Source organism: Mirounga angustirostris, unplaced genomic scaffold (assembly GCF_029215605.1).
Source record: "Mirounga angustirostris isolate CCGP_5_RB_7025 unplaced genomic scaffold, mMirAng1.0.hap1 SCAF_13, whole genome shotgun sequence".
NCBI classification, from domain to species: Eukaryota; Metazoa; Chordata; class Mammalia; order Carnivora; family Phocidae; genus Mirounga; species Mirounga angustirostris.
Window position 1 is genome coordinate 93,796,437 of NW_026991721.1, and position 16,732 is coordinate 93,813,168.

At 36.0% G+C, this 16,732-nt stretch overlaps 1 protein-coding gene across 8 annotated transcripts in view; it reads right to left on the reverse strand.

Moving 5' to 3' along the window:
* Positions 1–16,422, reverse strand: part of ARHGEF12 (Rho guanine nucleotide exchange factor 12) — a 150,547-nt gene extending 134,125 nt beyond the window's left edge. For 6 of the 8 annotated variants that reach the window (XM_064577330.1, XM_064577332.1, XM_045894828.3 and 3 more), the window contains exon 1: positions 16,289–16,422. Coding sequence is in view for 2 of the 8 variants with exons in the window: in XM_045894829.3 (XP_045750785.1) it covers positions 16,289–16,320 (32 nt within the window). In the remaining 6 variants the exon portion in view is untranslated. The remainder of the gene's footprint in view (positions 1–16,288) is intronic. The other 2 variants (XM_045894829.3, XM_045894827.3) reach the window with 1 other exon arrangement.
* Between the last annotated feature and the right edge of the window lie 310 nt (positions 16,423–16,732).

Below are 16,732 nucleotides of genomic sequence, written 5' to 3' on the forward strand. Positions count from 1 at the left end.
TGACTATATCTGGTAGTATAGCATAGTATTCAAGAATAAAGGTTGCAAAGATAGACAAATTCAGACTAAAATCTCAGTTTTACAACTCACTAGGCATGCCACTTAAACTTTCTGAGCTTTTGTTTCTTCCCGTCAATTGGACATTTTGTAACAAAACCCATTACTTCACAGAGTCATTATGAAAATTAAATAAAATAATATGCATAAAATATTACAGTACCTATTATATAACTTTTACTCAATAAATACATTTTGGATGGAGAGATTAATGGTTGGGTTACTACCTCCTAGGTAGGTAAAGAAAGAGTGAGAAACGTCAAAATAGAAAGTATCATCTTTGAAATAACTTTTGCTATGCCACTCTAAAGAAAAATGAGAGGTAATCCAGGAAGTCTATTGGGTGTATACTATGTGGTCAGAAAAGTACAGGGCATGGCAAAAGGACTCAACTAGAAATTAATAAAAGGTTGAGGAAGAGCAGAGGTTCTAGATGGCATCAGATAGGAGAGATGAGAAGCCTGGTGATGACAATGAAGGAAAAAAGGGTACATCCAAAAGGGCATGAGGGAGAAAAAAGAGAAGGTAAGAGACAGAAAAACACAAAAATTTGAAAGTAGAATCCTTCCAAGCAATGACAAGATCTAAGATGTATTCATATTGATAAAGCTCCCAGGATAAATCATATGAAATTGCAAATACTGGACCGCTTTTGACTAATAAAACAGATTGGACCTTTTTAAAATAATAAAATAAAAGTTTGGGGATGACACACTGATTCCATTTTACATTCTACCTTTTGCCTTGAGTGCCTGAGACAATGTAGGGATCATAAGGTAATTTGGCAAAATAAAAAACTGTATTTCTATTAAAGTGTCCTGATGTTCTCTGGATCACAATTTAGAAATTGCCGCTGTAAATTCTATGAAAAGAAACTAAATAATCTTCTTTGACTGAAACTTCTTATACTTGAATTTTATACTTTCTATTTGTGTTTGGATTCTAACTTTATGAAAATGATGGGTACCCAAAATTATGTGCAGTAGCAAATACAATGAACCAAGAGTCAAAAGACCTGGATTAGAAACCTCGCTCCAAAAATGTACTAGCTGGGAAATACTGGACTAGTAGTCAATGAATGTCTCTGAATCTAAGTTTTTCCTCATCTGTAAAATGGGAATGATATCTGCCTTGGGATGTTATTATATGTATTAAATATAATGCCTATAAAGCATTTAGAATGATGCTTGATAAACAGAAACTATTTGCTATTGTTACTAAGTGAAGAAATAGTTGTAAAAGTATAGTAAATGCAAATGTCAACTACTACTAGCATCATACAAATACGTATATGAAAGCGACCATAATTTGACTTGTTAGATGTGACAAGACTGAAGTGAATCACACTGCTGTGTGATAATAACCTTCTCATTTTTAAATACAAAAAATAAGGGTGGGCAAATATTTCTACAATAACCAGATTATGTATAGACTATGAATTGGTTGTTTACCTCCTTGTTATTTTTTCCAATCTGATTTTTTAACTTCAGCAACCCTCAGAACATAACAGAACATACTCTAGACTAGTCATATCGTGAACAGTAAACTTTTCAAGCTGGATAAGCAAAGGTTTCCTTATTGCTAACAGTGTGAGGAAGCAATGCTAGCTAAAATGAGATATGGTAAATATTTATGCAAAATTAACAGACCTTTACCCCACAGGGAGGCTGCAAGCATGGGAAAAAGCAGCTTCCCAGAACTGAGCATAGCGGATGTCTGTAGATGTCCCTAAGGGCTAGAAAAGTCTCCACATCCATAAGAATGCTTCAAAGGGCATTGCTTTTTTGCATGCATCCTCTCTGTGGGTTTTAAACCTAGTAATAAAATTCTCAAATTGTAATTTCCTACTCTTTCTCTACCTAGAAGCAGTACTTATTCAATAAAAGATTTAGTTTGTAGGCTTCTTTTTTAAATCAACTATCTGCCTACCTCTGTTCTAGATTCTCTGATGTTACTAAGAAAATGCAAAAAAAAAAAATAATAATAATAATAATAATAATACAATTTATACTTAAAAAGGATTAGGTTAGAAAACACACCTAAATATCTCTTAAGCAAATTTTCCTTCCAATGTTACGGCATAAAAAGTGGCTGAACTAAAATGATTCATGCCATAGAATTTCAGTAACAACAAAAAAGTCATTTACAAAGAAAAAATGAAGAAAAAGTAACTATTTTATGGTTCAGAAGATAAATCTAGAGCTTTAGAATAAAAGGGATATTTACATATTTCTTTAAGTGGTAGAAAATATAAACTGAATGGTAAAATATAAAGGGAAGATCATTACTACAACAAGAAATCCTTAAAAAGAAAAGTATTATCTCCACTGCCACTTAACTTAAACCCGATTTGCTTAAATCACTTATACTTCACAAAGGCCTGATCACCTAGCATTAAAATCATTCATTTGCTGCCTTTTCTTCCTCTTAGATACTCAGTATAACAATTCTTCTTACTGCTTTGTGTGCCTACAATACAAAAAACCCTCCAAAACAAAACAAAACAAACTCACAAAAGTTGTTCTAGATGGGCCTTAAATTTACTTCTTAAAAGAACTTTAGAATAGTTATAATGGAAAATGATCTATAAGCAATGTATATTAGGCTTCAAAAGAGTCCAGTGTTTACACATTTGTGTATATTTAAAGCAATGAATAAGAAACCAAAACACAATGTTTCCTCTTTAGAGGAAATGAGAGTAAGCAAATAGGTGATTAAAAATAGAAAGAATATAGTTATGAAATTATAATGTAAAACAACACTTAATGGTGTTAAAAATAGAAAGAATAAAATATAGTTATGAAATTATAATGTAAGACAACACTTAATGGTGGTGTTGAAGACAAAAATCCACTTTCTGGGCTTTATCCAACTGATTCAAAAGATCAACTGACTGATCCAGATGAGCCAATCTTACTCAGTATAAGCAAGCCTGAGACCAGAAGGCCAAAAGAAAATGAGCATTGGAATCATAATCCCAACTCTTCTGCTTAGAAACTATGCGACCTTATACAAATTAGTGAATGTCTTAAAGCCTCATTTTTCTCTGTTTTAACCTGGGGACAATATTTAACTTAAACAGCTAAAAGATTAAAAATGACAATGCACAGAAAGTTCCTGGGACAGTGCCTAGCACTTAATATGTACTCAATAAATATAAAACCCTTTCCCACATCCCAAATTTCTTTGAGACTAAACTTCCTCTACCTTAAAATGTTCCTTTTCACCCACAGTCATCTTTCCACCTTTCTGAAGTATAAAACGCTAGTGCAGCAAGTAATCAGGATTTAAGACTGTCTTGCTAAATGAACTATTTTAGTTTCCAGAATCTTTGACTGATCAAATCAACATATTTACCACTGGATGTACAAAGTATAGGCTTAACAGGTTGTTAGTACCTTCAAAGAGGTAGCTCATGAGTAGAGAGTTCTCTTTCAAATAGTGACTAAAGCAATACTAATCAATGAAATGTGATTTCTTCTATTCAAAAGCAACGAACATCTAAAGCTTCTTAAATTTCAACTTAAAACACTGCCCTTTTCACTTTAGGTAACTCACCAAAATAAAATTAAACTGAAAAATAAAAAGGAAACATAACAGGATAGTATGTCATGGGACACAACAATTTAATTTGGAAAACAAGAAAAATTTCATCATTGATAATTTCATAGCCCTATTTCCCCAAAATACACATGACTTCTCACCTTAATCTTTAGCATGAATCAATGAGTATCACTCTTACAGGTAAATTTCTTAATTGTTAAATATAAATCTGCAGGTAGCAAGAGCTCAAAGTAACTTTGCCAACACAATGACCTATACAGAGCAGGCATTCATTATTTACTGAATAAATGAATAAACAAATGACCTAATGTTGTAAAGATAGAACCGGACAAATCCTGAGTGATCAAAGGCAGATTTAAACATCAACTGCCAAGCCTAAAAGTCTTACCAATTTAGCAACTAGAGGGGTTACTGTTTCAGTCTAAATTGAAATAACTCTCTCTTTTGTCTATTCCTCCCTTCCAAATGTATCTTAATTCTAAAAACAACCTATAATCTGGAATATAAAGGATAGGGAATATTATCACAGCAAGAAGAAAACACTGTCACAGTAGTAGCAACAGCAAATACATGTGAATTCAAAATCATTTTACATGCACAGATCAAATTTTAGGAAAACCAAACCAACTTCAGAGATTTAAACAGTAGGTACTTAAACACATTCTCACTTAACCTTCCCAACAGCTCTGAAAATTAAGTATTGTTACCCTCATTTTTACAGATGAGGAAACTAAACTGCTGTTCAGACACACTAAGCCCAGGAAGCTCTTTTTTCTACATCATCTTCAATCAGTTCTCTTCTATTGCTCTCTTTTACAAAAGTAAATATATATACATGTATATATTATATAAAAATATATATACACACATAAAATTAAGAGCTGAAATATCTTTTCCTTTAACAGCTACTTTTAATTTCTGACAAAGATAGTCTCAAAAAGAATTCTGCCAGTGGAGTCAAAATTAATATAATTGCTAATGTTTATCCATATAATATTCTACTTAATTCCTATTTTTGGAAACAGAATTGTACCTTGTATCCAATTAAGCAATAATTGCATGGGAGAAGCTTCTCTTTTTTTACTAGTCACATCCAGGCAACACACCCAACTTACTTTTAAATGCTGTCTCAAGAATTCTCATCTTGTAGAGCTTCTGGGTAAATACAGTAACTGGAAACCACAAACCTTTCCCCAAATTGTGCAACTAACAAACGCAACTGAAGTACAAATATATTATTCTGACAAAGGTACCGACAAATTATTATCTCTGAAAATGAATGTTTTTCTATTTTGATACAACAGAAAAATAACATGAACAATGGCCAAGTCCAAGAGTTATTCTCCATGGGAAAAAACTATTTACATTTTAAATAGACTATATTGTCCCAAGCAACCAAAGCCAGAAATCAGTTCAATGCCAAGAAAAACTCAAATTTAAATAAAAGTTGTATTTACAAGCCAATGATTTTACAAGCCAAGCATTTTCTACTGCAGTTACTACGCAGATCCTGAAATGAGACTAACAATATAACTTAATTAAAGAAAACAAACCATTTGGATACCTAGAAAGACCATTTTAACCTAAGTGTCTCTAAGCACAGCAAAAGAAGCCCATCAAGAAAGCAAAATTAGCTAGTAGTACTATACTAAAATAAACTACTTTCATCATGTTATATATAATAATTTATTCACTAGTTTGTATAAATCTTTGATCACCTCACTGTCACCTGCCAATCTACAAACCGAAGAAGGGATTCTATCTGTTTAATTTGCTTCCCACTGTTGATTACATAACACCCTTTCCCCCAAAGAATTTCCTGTGAAGCTGATGATTCTAGATGCATAATGAAGAAATGAAACTTACTGTATTATCCTGCATGCTAATAACATCTGTAGTCTTGAGTCAAAATGGAGGCTTTAAGTCCCTCAGACAACTAACCTAAGCAAGTGTCAATTATTTCTAAATTAAAGTTAGACTCTCTTCCTTACTTTTAGATCATCTTAGGGATCTCCTTAAAGACTGATAGAGCCTTTCTCTGCACAGCAAACAGGATAGGTGAATATAAGATTTTTATAAATGGTTCTGATGTTCCTCCTTCAGAGTAAATAACATCACTGACTGGGAACTCCCAGAAGACTTAGAGCCATTAAGGGCTGTGGTTCCTTTCAGTTGGCATCATTCCAACAGAGGCTCAGTGAGAAATGAAACCTCTTGCAAATCAAATCTGTTGCAATGTTATTTTTTCCAGGGGTTAATTACCTGCTTCTTACACACAGACACACAGACACACACACACACACACACACACACACACACACGGAGAAAAGGAGGTGCTGGGAAAAACATGACATTCTGCTGTAAACCTCCTCCAGAAATATTCAAAATGAAATCAAAACAGGTTTCTGGCTGTCAAATTCCAGATGCACTCCATGAACATCCTCTCCTACTTGACACCTTGTCAGTCCCTAGTACCATTACCTCAAACTATTAGACAGTAAGAATTTACTAAAGGAAGTCACACTTTCGGACTTTTTCAGAGATACTTAGTGAAATATTTATAGTTGAAATCTCTGGAAACTGCTTCAAAATAATCTGATGGAGAAGCAGGGCAAGGAAACAGATGAACCAAGACTGTCTGTACATTGATAATTATTGAAGCTAATGATGGGAACACGGAGGTTCTTCATACTATTCTCTGTACTTCTGTGTATGTTTGAAATAGCCCATTAAAAAAAAAAAAACTTACTTTTTGAGGAACCTCCATACAGTTTTCCAGAGTGGCTGCACCAGCTTGCATTCCCACCAACAGTGTAGGAGGGTTCCCCTTTCTCCGCATCCTCACCAATACCTGTTGTCTCCTGTGTTGTTAATTTTAGCCATTCTGACAGGTGTGAGGTGATATCATTGTAGTTTTGATTTGTATTTCCCTGATGAGTGATGTTAAGCATTTTTCATGTGTGTGTTAGTCATCTGGATGTCTTCCATCGACAGATGAATGGATAAAGAAGATGTGGTATATATATATACAATGGAATATTATGCAGCCATCAAAAGGAATGAGATCTTGCCATTTGCAACGACGTGGATGGAACTGGAGGGTATTATGTTGAGCGAAATAAGTCAAACAGAGAAAGACATGTATCATATGATCTCACTGATATGAGGAATTCTTAATTGCAGGAAACAAACTGAGGGTTGCTGGAGTGGAGGGTGGGGTGGGAGGGATGGGGTGACTGGGTGATAGACACTGGGGAGGGTATGTGCTCTGGTAAGCGCTGTGAATTGTGCAAGACTGTTGAATCTCAGATCTGTACCTCTGAAACAAATAATGCAACATATGTTAAGAAAAAAAAAAAAGAAGAAGAAGGTAGCGGGAGGGGAAGAATGAAGCGGGGGAAATCGGAAGGGTAGACGAACCATGAGAGACGATGGACTCTGAAAAACAAACTGAGGGTTCTAGAGGGGAGGGGGGTGGGAGGATGGGTTAGCCTGGTGGTGGGTATTGAGGAGGGCACATTCTGCATGGAGCACTGGGTGTTATGCACAAACAATGAATCATGGAACACTTCACCTAAAACTAATGATGTAATGTATGGGGATTAACATAAGAATAAAAAAAAAAAACTTACACAGATTCAAAACAACCCATCTAACAAGCATTTATTGAGCACTTCCTGTGATAGACTATGTTATTGTTCCTAACTTTTTACTCTCCCCTTCCCTTCCTTAAGAGGATTATACACCCTTACCCATTATTATGTGACTTGCAATGCCACCTGTGGGAGGAGCATTCATCCCTGGCACACTGACAATGAGCTTGACCATATGACTTGCTTTGGCCAAAGATATGTGAATGATTTAGGTACACCATGACTGAGGGGAAGCTTTAAGAGACCCTACATGTTTGCATCAGTTTTCCTGCTCTTTCCCTCTGCCATGCAAATGACATACGCAGACAGGGGCTGCTCGTTCAGCCAGGGTTCCAAAAATGCTGCAGCCAATCCACAGCTGACAAGGTGTAATGTAAGCAAGAAATAAACCAGTGTTGTAAGCCACTGAAATTTGAAGCTGTTGTTATGGTAGCACAACCTCGCAGAAACTGATAGATATACCTACTATGGGGTAGATACAAAGAATATAAAAATAATAGGCTGCTATATTTGTAAGGATGTTTTGGAAGATAGACCAAAAAAACCTACCTATGGTTACTTCTGAGGAGAGTATGAGAAGTGGTAGGTGTATGGGGATAGAGGTAAGATCAGAGGGAGACTTTATTATTACCATTATATATCATTTGAATTTTCTTGTGTATTTTTTTTTTAACCTGAACAACATTGTCTGAGTACTTGAATAGTTTGGGCTATTTTATCTTCATTATGCTTTTTAATATTAAAAAAGGAACAAAAATACAATAAAGCAAATAACAATTACTTAAAAATGAGTAAGAACTATCTTCCTACCCTTGAGGAACTCAAAACTTAGTTGACAATGTAGCTTTAAAGAAAGCCTCTTCCCCGAAAATATTCATTGTTAATTTTTTTAAGTGGCAAAGGCTACATGCAAAGGCAAAAAAAAAAAAAAAAAAATCAGAACTATGACATTTGCAATTTGATCAGTTTGTTCATCTTAAGGTTCCAGCAAAGCCAACAAAGGGTTTTGTACATGGGTGGGTCAACCACGGATCTCAAAGGAAATTCTCTAAATTCTATTATTTTAGTATGCCAGTTAAACTAGTGAGGAAGCATGCTCGAACCATTAAGTTTTGTAAAAAAGCTTTAACCAGTACTATAGACAAGATATCTACTCCATTAAGTTAACCCATGTAGGGTGAAATTATAGAGTTAGAAGGAAAAAAAAAAAAAGGAAAAAATCCTAACCATGACTCTTACAGTGATTAAACAACACTTGAATGGTTACAAAAGTCAAGTTCCACACAGCAACGCTTTACTGCATGAACATGTTTTTCCTTAAATTTGAGCAATATCTGAACATAGCAATAACTTGCAAACATGATTAGGGACATGTCTGCACTATTCATCTTAGGATCTCAAAGCACTTCACAAACATTAATTTAACCCTCATATCACCTGAGAGGTAGATATTATACAACATTATAACCATCTATCCTGCCACTACAAAATATTTAAATACCCCTTCAGCAGTACTTGCTCTGAGAAGGTCTTACCCAAACAGCCAATAAAACAGGAAATAAGCTGACGTTGCATGTGCCACCAACAATCTCTGAAAAGATCAGACCTTCACCCGCAAGAACCACTTCCTCTGAGTTAAACCACAGAGTGCCCTCAAACCACATCATACCACCTTGTGTCTGGAACACAGGCAGATAACCCATCTAAAATCTACGGAAGGGTATGTCTAAGCCCCTTCAAGAGATTTGCTATATGTACTTAAGTATGGACATCATCCTCGACTTATGATAGAGTTATGTCCCAATAAACCCACTGTAAGGTGAAAATATCGTAAGTTGAATTTAGTGCATTTAGTACACCTAACCTACTGAACATCATAGCTTATCCTAGCCTGAGACGTGCTCAGAACGCTTACCTTAGCCTACGGTTGGGCAAAATCATCTAACACAAAACCTATTTCATAACAAAGTGTTGAATAGCTCATGTAATTTATTGAATACTGTACTGAAAGTAAAAAATAGAACGATTATATGCGTACAGAATGATTTTAAGTATATTGGTTGTTCACCCTCATGATCATATGGCTGAGGGCAACAGGCCTGCTGCCACTAACCAGCGTCAAGAGAGAGTACTGTACTGCATGCCACTAGCCCAGAAAAATATCAAAATTCAAAATCCAAAGTACAGTTTCTAATGAATGCATATCTCCTCTGCATTATCTTAAAGTCAAACCATTGCTAGTTGGGAATGATCTGTATTTTGGACTTGTTATTCTTCTAGACAAGATATAGCCAACTTCTGCATTACATGATCAATTTCACATATAACTTCTTCAGATGCTGATGAAATCACCAGTTTTTCAACAATATATATAAAATCTACATTTTCTGAATCCAAAGATGACCTATAAAATCCTCTTTGATTTCTTGAGGGTGTGAACCTAAAATGAACATTTAAATGAAATACTTGACCAAAACTGTAGTCTCAGAGCAATATCTTTAAATGACTAGAATAGGTTTTATAACATTAAAGAAAAAGCAGTATAGCAAGTGGCTAATTAATTGTAAGCATTAACTAAACCAGGTTTTCTTACATTTCTTTGTGAATTTCTTCGTGAATTGTTACTCATAGTCCCAAGACAGGAAATCTAATTTTTCATTGGCCATTAGATTTGCTTGTCTTTCAACACTGGGAAGAAACCCAGGCCTATCATGTGACTATGATCTCAAAAACCAGAATTCAGCATTTGAATTAGTAAAAGATCCTGTTTTGGTATGAATCTAAACTGTCAGCTGCATTGGTGCATGCTGATTCAATAAGGCAAACTTAGTGTATTTCTTCTTTTACTGAAAGTCAACAAACGTACGCTTATGCAATTTAGGTAAAGCCTCTGACCTTCAGACCATCATGTGTTACCTCCATAGAATCAAAAAGCTAAAAATTATTCTAAGGCACTAGCTTCATAGGGTTCTCTTGGAGTTAGAAGCTGCCTCACAAAATCCTTCATATATGGCTATCTTGGCATTCCACATATTCTAAGTTGAAAAATTAAAATGCCCTAACTTGGGCATGTTTCCAAAATTCTAAAGTTTGAGGAAACAAAACTGCTAGCAAAATACAAAAGAACAAAGACTTTAAACTAAGTTACTATCAATGAAAAAGATCTATCAATAAAATATTCAAGAGCTCTATAATCTTATTGTACTTTATAATTTAAATATGCACTTTTTCCTTCTTTTATGGCCTCTTATCATTAGTAGTAGTTCGTATAAATACAGTGGCAAAAAAGTAAAATGTTATTTCAATTTTAACCATACTGTATTTCACGGGAAAAATAATGCTAAGTATTGCAGATGAAGTCCTTTTCACTCATATGTGGGGGAAAAACAAAAAATAAGGCAAAACTCAATGAACAAAAAAATGGGAAAAGTGACATACAATTTAAGGTGAGACTGAAAAACCTCTGCAAAAAAATAAAAATAAAAAAAAAAATAACAACTTCCAGATGTATCTCACCACATTCCAACAGATACTTCAGAGCTACAATCACATCTCTTCATTTACTTATAAGTTCAGAGATGTTTTATCTTCACTTCTGATTGATTTTCAACCAAGGGTGGCTCCTAATGCTTATTATTTTTGTTTGCTACCCATCTGTCACATAATTGATAACACTTCTTACATTAGGGGCACTCATATTTAAAAGAATCGCTTTGTAAAGAAGCCTTTTATAACATGAGTAATTGCTTAGTTGATTTAGTAATTATGCTGTTTGTATAAATTTATTGTTTTATTTGATCATGACATCTCCCATATCCATTCTAAAAACTATCTAACTTAAAAGTGAATTAAAATGAACTTCAGAATCTCTTCAGCGCTAATCTTGGGCCATGCCTAGAGAAAACTAAAGCCCCCTGATTACATTAAACTGAAGTTGGAACTTGCTGCTCTAGAATATGGGTAAAGATAAAATACAGACATTTTGTCCTAGGAGCACATCTGAGGAAAAAAATCATTTTGCACTAGGAGAGCAATTGGGGAAAAGCTAATAAGACATTAAGAGGGACAGGTTGATTTTTAGACAAATCAATAGAACATACAACTTGGCTAAGCAAAGAATAAGGGTGGGGGTAGGGAAAGGGTGCTGGTTAACTGAACCATTTAGAGTTGTATAAACACAAAATGGGATGACAGCATTATTTAGCCTGCTACAGCAAGTATATACAAGTAACAGGACAAATTAAAAGTTTGAGCTAAAGATCAGGAAAAACTTCCTGACTACTAGATCAATCAGATTGTTGTTCAGTCTCGTGAGGAAGTGACCAGAGCTTGATCCTCTAGAATAGATAATTAGAAAACATCTTATAAGAGAAAAAGCCAACACTAACTTGGCCAGATCGGAAAATTACTAAAGGAAAGTAGGACAGAAAAACATAATGCACATACAAAGACAATAATTTAAAGTAAAAGGGGGGGGACTTGAGAATCAGAAAATCTAGGTTAAAATCATGGGTCTCTCCTTTCCAGTTTTATAATCTTGACTTAAACTCTATGAGTTGCCTAAATGTAAATGATGATCTGCCGTACTGGGAGTCAAAACATTATAAATGTTAAAGAATTACACTGCAATAAGATATCGTTACATACAGGAGAGTATTTTACTCAAAAAGAAACAAAATATTTATAATTTTGCTCATTTTAAAATTTCAGTTCAAATGCCACTATTTTGAGGACTCTTAAATTATTAAAAGGGAAAAGAGAATGTTTTCAACTTTAAAACATCATCAAGTTTTAACAAAGGAGACTAAAAGAAGTTATGCTCCAGCTCCCTGTTCCTGGAAATGTGACGTGGTCAATTTCTAGGAGATAAGCAAATTATATGATAAGAAACATTTCTAATAATTTTGTCAGACAACCATAACGTAAGAGTCTCTCCAATGACCTCCGGAAAACCATTAAAATATCCTGCTTTCTTCGACCCGTATCAGTTCCGTAGGCAATTCATACCCATTTCTAGATGGCTTTCAGAAGAGGTTCACCACATACGCTCACTCAAAGATTTTCTGACTGTTTTCTCTGGAATCATAATGCTCCACAGAAAAATATGTAAAATCCACCCTGTATGGATTTCATCAAAGTGTGTCTCAAATTTCACTTTTTAAACTGAAAATTCAAATTTAGTTAAAAAATCCTGTACGTTACCTTGGTGTCATTTATTACATTTTAACGATAAACCACCAATGCGTTAAGCATTTCCAGATTACCGTATTTTTATAGTGATTCAGACAGATTCTCTTGTCACCTCACCAAATAAATATGAACATCTTATAAATGTGCCACTCAGCAGGAAGACTACAGCTCTGCACTTCTTTTAAAAGTTTACTTGGTCCTGTACATGCTGACTCCTGTAAAAGTGTACAAGGGACTGTACTACTGCATGTCCGTATGAACCAGAATTTTATACGGCACTGGAAGAACATTAAACTGAATGTAAAGCTAGCACTGTGATCCTAGTCCCTAATCTCAATTTTGTATTTATCAAATGACTGACTTTACAAGTAAATGGTACACATAATTTAAGCTTGCAGACGACTCAGGCAACCTTGAAAATGGTACACATACAGGAGTCGTTTTGTTTTGTTTTTTAATCAACAGCATTATATGATGGCAGAAAAAGTAACCTGGATGAAAATGTCAATTACTGCGTATATGCATATAAAGTCACAGGTTTACACACTCACCAGAAGTTTGCTTAAGTTAAACAACTTTACACCTGAACTTGGTACTAAGAAAATGCCAATAAATCAAAAACCTTTGTTTATCAATCAAAACTAACTACACTAGTTCCTAGGTAAGTCCTAGACCAAACAAAGATCCATTTATTTCAAGTAAGACCCTTACAACAAAACCCCACCTGTATCGTCCCTGAAAATTCACTGTTCTAGAATCTAGCCTGAAATCATTTAGTGAATCCACTGAGAGGGCGTTCTCCCCTATCTCTCCGAAGAAATTCCAAGTGCCATAAGACCCCTAAACTTTCAGGGACAGAAGATAGGTGTCTAAGAGAACTGCAAACAATTAGGATGTATTTCAGGACTGAATAAAGCAATCGATGCAAACTGAAGAACAGCAATCAGATATTTCCACCACTTTACAAGTGCTGATTCTAGAAGTGGAAAACTATACGTCTCACGGAAGTTACAAAGCAAGACACTAGATGGTATTCATAAGCTGCTTAGATTAAAAAAAAAAACCACTATTCAGACACACTACATAAAAACAGTCGCTACCATGAACATAGTTTGGATTTTAAATTGATGAATACACCTTTTAAAAAGGGGGAAGGGGGTAAGGGATCTGGAGAGTAGAAGATGAAGAGGAAGAGAAGGGAGTAAATGAATGTGTTAATTTAACTGTAAAATAATAACAGGATATAACAGAGTTCTGAGTATCCACAGTGACCAATCAGAGCCTAAACATAGCTGAATTCCATCCCAGCCCCAGCACGTCCCTAACACAAGAATAAAACCCTTCTTATCTTGTTCAGCCATGTGTCGCCTGCCGCAAACTGCAAAACAGAACAACGCCCAAAACCAGCTAGTCTGATTTCAAATGAGGACAGACAGACTCTGTAGTCAGAAGCACCACAATGAAAGAACTCTAACTCACACAGCTGGCCTGGTGGGTCTGCACACTCTACAAAACAAAGCCATACCACATACAGTACTTCAAACTTGAAAGGATCTTTAAAAAGCTTTACTGGCACTGTTAATTTGCCAATAGCTCTAGAATCAGCAAAATATATCTAGAGGACACTGGAATTAGAGAGAAAAGAGAATGAGGTAGATAGAGCTGAGAAGAAGCTAAGAACTACTCTATACTCATAACTTTGTTAAGGTACCCTGGAAAAAAAATAAACCAGCACTTCCAGATTTCACCCCAACATATATTCAAATCAGGGACAACTACTCTCCCAGTGAGCAAATGAATGCTTGATATTTACAGAGTAAGATGTGTTTAAAGAAAATGTAACAGTCACCCAAGAATAATCTTGTTTAAAAAAAAAACAAAAACTAGTACAAATTCCTAAGATACAGGTATCCATACTGTCTCTGCAATGCATATTAAATTAAGCGGCTTTTAAAGTTTTTTCTTCCCCATTTAAAAAAGTATGTGAAATCAGCCAGCACCTGAACTAATTCAAGGATATTAATACCCAAACCAATTTGCAGATTCATCTTATACTTAGAATACCCGTCTTTTAATCCTTTGTGCCTAGCACAGGGCCTGGCAAAGAACATTCATTGACTGCATGTTTCCTGTGTTATTTATCCCCCATCTAACTTATCAAAAAACCCCAAATCCTGAGATTTTATTTCCAAGATAATAAAAAAAGGCAAGAAAATCTCTGAGAAGCAGAGAGGAAGAAGGTTATTATGTGGGTGCTATCAGGTGATTTTCATGTGAAATGAGCGGGTGACCCTAGGTTCTATTTCTACAAAATTAACCACCCCTAGTATGACAATAAAAACTACTTACACTACATTAGTTCCTAATAAGACTTCTTGTCTAAAGGCTCAACACAGAGGGCCAGAATTGAATGAACCAGGAAAATAAAAACAATTACCCACAAACCCATTACAGTGATTTCTCAGTAGCAAAACACCCTAAAAGGAACAGGAATGGGGATGACCCGAAGAAATTGGGATAAGCATTGTTGCTACTCGTTGTTACGGGTACAGTCTGAAAAGTTGAAAACTAAACTGCATTTAAAAAAAAAATACACAAACAAAGAATATAGTTTAAATATTTAATGGAATCTTTTAGGTGCACATTCACGTGACACTGGAAAGCATCAACAGGAAGAGGAAGTTCTGTTTCTGGAGTAGCTGTTATGGTACGATAATGGAATTTGGCCTTTTTAAAATCAACAAATGAGTCTGACGATTGGGTGAAACTCTCCTATTAGGAAATTCAACTATTTTCTGCAGAAGCACTATTGTTGCGCTTTTCATCAAAGTGCTTTCTTTGGCCCCCTAATTCAGTTATTTGATCCTTTTTTTTTTTTTTAAATGATGTAATGGTTTGAATACTGACCTGAAAAAAAAAAGGTTGACTGAAATTTGGAACCAGCATACAATGTCATAATGAAATTGAGAAATAAAATACAGTAAAGGAATTTACTGTTTAACCTAATATTCCAAAGAATAACCCTTAAGAGTAAAGAAGCTCCATTTAAACCACATAGTCTAGCTCAATTCACCAACCACCAGGCAACATAGATAAGTAGTAGAAAGGACTCACTCACAGAACTCAACGAATCCACCTGCCATGCTTGTACTACCTAATTCGCTTAGGGTTTGTATCCCTTAAATGCAAATGCTTCTGGAAGATGAAATACTAAAAATGCAGCAATTAAAATCAAGCCCCATGACTTTCCCTCCCCCCTTTTTAGCTCCAGCAAGAGCCTGTGATTTACTAGTAATTTCAACATTCTGGAAAATTATTAGATCATAAACACTACGCAGCTCAATATTCAAAGAAGACCAAGTTCAAAAATCATCATGCAGTAAGTCTCAGAATGAAGTTCACAAACAGCAATTCCTAAAATCTAACAGTGTCTAGAGAACTACAGGGCAGGAGGAAAACCAATGATGCACCAATACCCCAGCCGACTTCGGGCACTGACCTTCACCCAAAATGACCTTCCTCTGGTTCCAAGATAAGTACAGAATCCCAATGCACGCTACAAACCGAAAAACCACAATCATGGCTTTACCTACCCCTTCGCCGAGAATCTGGAGAAAAGTTTCTCTCCGGAAAAAAAGCTACATTTCCAAATTCAATCAACTGGGTAACTTGGCAGCAACCCCAGTCTAATTGCAGAGCTCCTGAACAACCCTCTCTCCTATGCCTGTCAACTTCACTGGTCAAAGGCAATCGGCAATCACTGACTCTCTGCTAGGTCAGGCCGAATCCGGGGAAGCTAAGCGCAAAGGGAGCTTCATACCAACCTGTCGGTGATAGTAGACTGTGTGCCACTCATTGGGGCCCTTGGCGAGAGGTCCTCCTTTTATCCAACTTGCATTTTACAGTAACACCTCCACCCCACCCCCAGTGCTCTGGGATCAGGCCCGACTCCGTAAGGGACACAAACGTCCAACTCAAAACTCCACTCAGTCATCTAGAACATCCGACTGGAAGGGTCAAGGAAAGGGGATGTAGGTCGGAGCAAAACAGGTTATCTCCCAAAACAAACCGAGCAAGTCCGCCAGAAGGCGAGTTCGAGAGCTAGAGCTCAATCCTCGGGAAGGCACCAGGAGAAAACTTCGTCACGGAGGGAAGTCGGCGAGCCGTAGGGGAAGGGGCCCGGGAATCCCTCCGGGGCTGGGGCGGGATCAGCGCGGGGCCGGGTGTCGGCTCCTCCTCCGGAGAGTCGGGGGCCTGCGAGTCCCCGC